Below are 6,000 nucleotides of genomic sequence, written 5' to 3'. Positions count from 1 at the left end.
GAGTAAAGTACATGACTCAGGCCTGGCCAATCAAAACACAGCCATCTCCTAGACACAATGATTGGTGCAAGCATGGACTTCTGACCCAATTAAAAATAAGGGGACAAAGTAAGACTTGCTGAGATGTGGGAGAGAGGCCAACAGAAGGCTGGGGTTACTCCACCCACTTTGCCACCAAGAGGCAAGAGCTGAGAATGGAGTCAGCATACAGGAAATAGAGCTGAGAGATGCTGAGGGGATGACTCCTGGGGATATATTTAAGCTGGAATATGGACCAAACTGCTTAAAGCCACAAAGCTTTCTGTTCTATAAACCAAATCATCTCTTGACCCCTAAGCAGTAAGTGTTCAGGATGGGTTTTCTGTCCTTGCAAAGAGAAGATACCTGACTGGATATGATACTAGGATTTCTATTTTCAGCGTTATTGTTTCCATTTTATGCCTCATTTTAACACGCTGACTGCTACACTAGAAAAATTTTTTTCCTTGGGGCCATGGCATTTTATTATGAAAATAGAATAAAAACTTCAAAAACAAAACAATCCTTTCTAATTTAATTAAAAATTAGTATTAGTAGTTAGTTGCATTTGGACGGATCCTGGGTGGTCCTGGATGACGACCTCTGAATCATATTCCTAAGTGTGTGCGACTGTGTCCCATCACCGCAAACTTCCATCTCAATTTCATTCGAATCGCCACCAGGCAAACATTCAAGGCCAAATGTGCCACTGGGAGTCATGGTAATCAGAGGACACAGGCCAGCACTGTGGCGCCCGGGCAGGTAGCTGGAGCAGGGGATAGGAGGAGGGGAGACAAGCTGAGCGACAGCAAAAGCACAGGTTCCACACCCTCACCAGGGCCCGGCTCCACACTAGAGCGAGTTAAACACAATTCACATAGCAGCTACCATGTTAATTTAAGAAATTAACTTTGTGGCTTTCCTTTTCCCCTGTGGAAGAGTCTCACTGGGTGCTCTGATGCCCACCTGCACCAGGTACTCTGATCTGTGCCCACAGATGAAGGGGAGACCGAGCAAGCTTCTTCTCAGAAAACAGCAAAATGTCCTACCATTCTCCCCACCTATGCCACCCACACAGGCAAAGCTGAACTTAGTGTTCTCAATGCCACCATCTTTCTAGTTCTCCTGTGCTTGTGTTGCCTCTCCCAACGTACTTTTAACGTCTTGCTTTGTTTTTTAGGGGGTGGCAGGCTGGATCCCTGGGAAGCCAATGTGGATTTGGAGAATGGCTTGCAGGAGGCTTCCTCACGGCCCTCCTAGGGTCCAATCTGGGCAGGGAGAACAGGGCTGGCAAAGACATGGGGCTGTGCTTCAACCACAGTGCCACAGGGGAGCTCCAGAACTAGCACGGCCCTCGAGGTCACCTCAGCTGCGGGTGAGTGAGCTGGGCCTTCACACCCCAACAGTGACCACTCACTGGCTGGAGACTCCCCAGATGGGACAGACATAGGTGAGGCAGCAGACATCCTAGGGGGAGCCCCACAGAGAGTCAGAGGCTGTCTGCAGGCAGCTACCCCAGCAGGGGAAATAGGTCCTTCCTGCCTTAGGGCAAATTGGGTAACTCCTCACATTTGGTCTCATCTGCTCTATGGTCAGGGCTTCACCAGGCAGGAGCGGTGCTATGGCATCTAGCCCTAGTCTCCTACTTGCAGCCCTGAGGCTAATACTTCCCAATACTCACAGTCCTAGGTACTCCGCCAGGCTGACAGCCCCAAAGGCAGTCTACAGCCTCTCCCCAGAGTCTGACGAGCCCCTAAGAGGACGCAGGCCTGAGCCACAAAGCACAGCTATTCTATATCAGCCCTTAGAAAGGGGCGGCCAAAACAGGGAAGACTGAGCCCCCAGTGAATGAGGGATTGAAACTAAGTGGAGCTGAGGGCCCCGCAGAGCTGACGCAGGATGGGGGCAGAGCAGCGACCCAGTGTCTGCCAGACCAAGAGAGGGAGGCCAGCTGCCCCAGGGTTGGCCCAGAGAGCTGGGAAGTTCAGGGCACTCTCACCGTAGAAGGCAGTGGAGAGTTCCAGGGACAAAGTGGCCACACATGAGGCCACGTTATTAGCAGACCTCCTGGCCTGGGCTTAGGGACAGCTTATCAAACAGAAGGCCGATGTTGATCAATCCTGGGGTTCATGTGCACAGTGGGAGAGAGTTAGGTGATAGAGAGAAGATTCGGGAAGAAATGGCCACAGCAGCTAGTGTTGGGGGAACCCTTTTTCCCTTGGCTTAGACTTTTGTGTGCAGGAAGAACTTGTCCTTAGAGAACATTCCTGGCCTCTTTCTTCCTCAGTACTTAGACCTCCAGACAGAAGGAAGGGGACCTGACTGGCAGCCGGCAGGCCTGGTCCTTCTAGCCTGGGCAGGACAAATGCAGTCAAAGGCTGCAGCCCGGGGGATTCCTTCCCTCTGTCCCTCTTACCCTAGCCATGCTTGGACCCTGGCAAGAGCAATACTGGTCGGGCAGGTCTCCCTCAGGGTTGGAGTGGGATTGGGTCTAGGCTAGGGGTGGAAGTGGCCATGGTCCCCGACCAGCTTAGCAGTAACGTTGCTGGAATTTGATTTAGGTTCTTTTTTCTGCTCTTTTCAACTGGTCCTGCAGCCAGGAGGGTAGGGAAAGAGGGAAAGAAAGGGCTGCTGGCTCCCTGAACTCCTGAAGGCTAATCAGCATAGCTGTGAGCTCAGCTAGGTTCCCTGCACATCAGGGACACAGCCTGCTGGGTGGCAGGAGAGCTTGCTGGACCGTCCTCTTCAGCTTTGGAACCTTTGTCCTTTATGCTGCAGGAAGCACTCTGAGCTGCAGCCCTGTGATGGCCTACCCAGGGGCGTGGATAGGGGTGCGGGCGGCTCTCTCCTCTCTGGGCCACACCACTCACACGGCCATATCTGCCAGTAACTTACTTATCAATCTTCCGGGCATTCCTTGTTTTCAACCACTCGGGGAAGGTGGACCAGTCGGCAGAGGGATCCCACGGCTCCTGCCCTACAAAGAAGTCTGGAACAATGGTTCTGTAAAATGTGAATGTTAACTTAGTTTCAGAATGGTTTGGACTCATTCATTTGCTTACATTTATTAAGAAACTTGCTAAATTAGTGACTCGAGCTCAGTGGAAAGGAAAAGCAGTTGGACGTGAGGACCAACTTTGATTGCAGCAAAGAGGCCACCAGGCACCAGGCCCTTGTGGCGTTTACAACCACAGGTGCACAGCCCCTGGCAGCCTGCTGGTAATCTACCCTGGGAAATGGCGAGGCCACCTGGCAGGGCACCGTCCCCACTGGATATGCTGGCACAGGATGAAGGGGGCACCTGGACACATGCATCTCGGGAGGGTGGCTCTGAGGGCCCCTGCTGCCCTGGAGGAGTTGGCCCTCTCAGCCAGCCTGGGAGCTTCCCGGCCTTTCACAAGAGCCTCAGGCCAAAGGACACACCTGGTGAGCGTGTCCAGTCACTATGACCAAGCAGTTTTCACCAGCCTGCATGCAAGATGCCAGCAGGGCACAATCTCCAGCCCAGAGGGGATGGTCTAAAGCAGCGTCTAAAAGAGGCTGCAGACAGAACACAAGCCTTGCTTCTACACAAGTCAACACAGAGGGATGGGCCAACCTTGCCCCGGCCATAGTCCTGTTGCCTAAAATAAAGGATTGCTGCCCGGCTGGAGGAGCACAACTCCTGGGGGAGTGGACAGAACTGAAACCTGGGACAGAAACTCCAAGTTCAAGGTTCAGTAGCCTCCACAACTGCCGTGTGCCCTTAACAGTCATTTAACCACTTTTATCCTCATTTTCTTGACCCAACAAGTAGCCAGCACCCTGCACCACCCAACCTCAGAGGATTGTCCTGATGGCAAAATCAGCTGTATAAAGGTGAAGGTACTTTGTAAATCACAGGTGTCTACTCAACTTCTACGTTCTAAGTCCCACTAAGGGACCCACCATAAGACAACAGAAACCGGAATCCCATTCAATTTTCTGGCTGTGTCAGGTGACTGGAGCAGCTGTGAACCTCCATCTGATGGTTTCCCAATCTGCAAACAGAAACCCAGGGCAGTTCCTCCCTCAAGGGGATATTGGGAGATTTAAGGTCAGTGACCCTGGAAGGGCTCTTAGCACAGGGTCTAGCCAAGCCAGAAGGCAATCGGGATTGGCTATTTTTTTATTTTTTTTGAGACAAGAGTTTCAGGTTGTCACACTAGGAAGAGTGATGTGGTGTCATAGCTCATTGCAACCTCAAATTCTTGGGCTCAAGCAATCCTCTTGCCTCAGACACTCAAGTAGCTGGGACCACAGGTGCTTACCACGACATCTAGCAAGTTTTTCTATATTTAGTAAGAATGGGGTCTCACTCTTACTCAGGCTGTTCCCAAACTCCTGAGCTCAGGCAATCCACCCACCTCAGCTTCCCAGAGTGCTAGGGTTACAGGTGTGAGCACTGCGCCTGCCCCAACTGGCTATTTTTTAATTATTGGCCTTGCCCCTAGGAAGCTCAGTTGCCTCATCTGCAAGAGGGAATCCAAAGACATGAAAAGGGAAACACTGAGTGAGAGTCATCTCTTCACTCAACAATAAGTACACGTCACACCCAATGGGTGTGACTCCTTTAAACTAGTTTCTCGTCCTAGAAAACAAGGTGGGTACACCCTCAGAATTTCATCTTCTCTTTTTGAGAAAACAAAGGAAATTCAGGTGGTGCACCAGGCTCAGGGCCTGCTGGATGTTACGCTTTCTACTCTCCTCTCAGCTTGACTGGAGCTTCTACCAACACTAGGAGCAAATGAGAAGCAAAAAGGAGTCAGCCCTCACCAAAGGTGGCCGTGGCCACTTGGCCGGGCTAAGAAGTAAACTCTGAAAGACAAGCAGGGTCTCACTATGCAATTTCTGGACCACAGTCTAATTGAGACGGGGCTATGATGGCACATGTCAGGACCAGGAACACCCGGAAATGTCCTGCTGTCCAAGTGGGGCTGCAAAATCTGCAAGGAGGCTGAGACTCCTCAGGGGCCAAGTAGTGGGACCACTGCAGAGCTGGCAAGGTCTGCTCTAGGTGTCCAGTGCCTACGTCCAGCCAGCGCTCCATGAGGAGAGAACTATCAGTGTCCAACAAGCCTACAGAGCCAGATGCTCCCAGGAGAACACAAGGCCTAGGACTGCGTTAGAACTGTTGGCTTCCCCCAGGTGGGTATTTAATTTCATACATTTCCCATGTACCTTTACCATACCTGGATAAGGAAGTAGATAATGTAAATCAGAATACTACTGTATAGTCAGGTTGTTTTTTTTTTAAGAGAACAAAATAAACCACAGAAATGTACATCAATTTAAACAGAAGAACAGAATTTTATACGTACGTGTATCCATTTCCTGCGATCATGTCAGCCATATACCTCGTATTAGGCAACTGCCAGCCAAATATATCTTGAATGACAATCACAGCTTTGCCTGCAGCAACAGGGGACTTGGTGACATAAGCCTTGATGTGCTCGACTTGAAGTTCATGGCCCATCCCTCCATATTCTAGTCTATGGCCAATGTCACAAGGACAAGGGTAAGCTTCGTTAGCCATCAGAGATGTTTAAGTCAGGCTATGAAAAGAGAAACACAAGTTACATTCTGAATGGAGCAAATCTAAAAATTATAAACAGTAGATAAAATAAAATCAAGATTACAGAAAAAACTATAACCCTAGCACTTGGAGCAGCCAAGACAGGAAGATCACTTGAGGCCAGGAGTTCAAGACCAGTCTGATCACATAAAAGTAGGAAAAATTGGCTCGGCGCCTGTGGCTCAAGTAGCTAAGGTGCCAGCCACATACACCTAAGGTGGCAGGTTTGAATCCAGCCCCCCACCAAACAACAATCATGGCTGCAACCAAAAAATAGCCAGGCATGTGGCAGGCACCTATGGTCCCAGCTACTTGGGAGGTGGAGGCAGGAGACTTGCTTGAGCCCAGTAGTTGGAGGTTGCTATGAGCTGTGATGCCACAGCACTCTA

General features: G+C 50.5%; 1 protein-coding gene across 1 annotated transcript in view; it reads right to left on the bottom strand.

Annotated features, from left to right (window-relative positions):
* The window catches only part of CMBL (carboxymethylenebutenolidase homolog), a 16,757-nt gene that overhangs the window by 4,921 nt on the left and 5,836 nt on the right, over positions 1 to 6,000 (bottom strand). Inside the window, exons 2-3 of the mRNA XM_003789550.3 lie at positions 5,358 to 5,591; positions 2,914 to 3,021 (exon numbers count right to left, since the gene is read on the bottom strand). Of these exons, the coding sequence (XP_003789598.1) occupies positions 2,914 to 3,021; positions 5,358 to 5,572 (323 nt within the window). The 5' untranslated portion in view covers positions 5,573 to 5,591. The remainder of the gene's footprint in view (positions 1 to 2,913; positions 3,022 to 5,357; positions 5,592 to 6,000) is intronic.

Source organism: Otolemur garnettii, unplaced genomic scaffold (assembly GCF_000181295.1).
Source record: "Otolemur garnettii isolate 467f Iridium unplaced genomic scaffold, OtoGar3 scaffold00033, whole genome shotgun sequence".
In the NCBI taxonomy this organism is placed as follows: Eukaryota; Metazoa; Chordata; class Mammalia; order Primates; family Galagidae; genus Otolemur; species Otolemur garnettii.
Note: the sequence above shows the minus strand (reverse complement) of the source record. Positions and strands in the feature narration are given on the sequence as shown.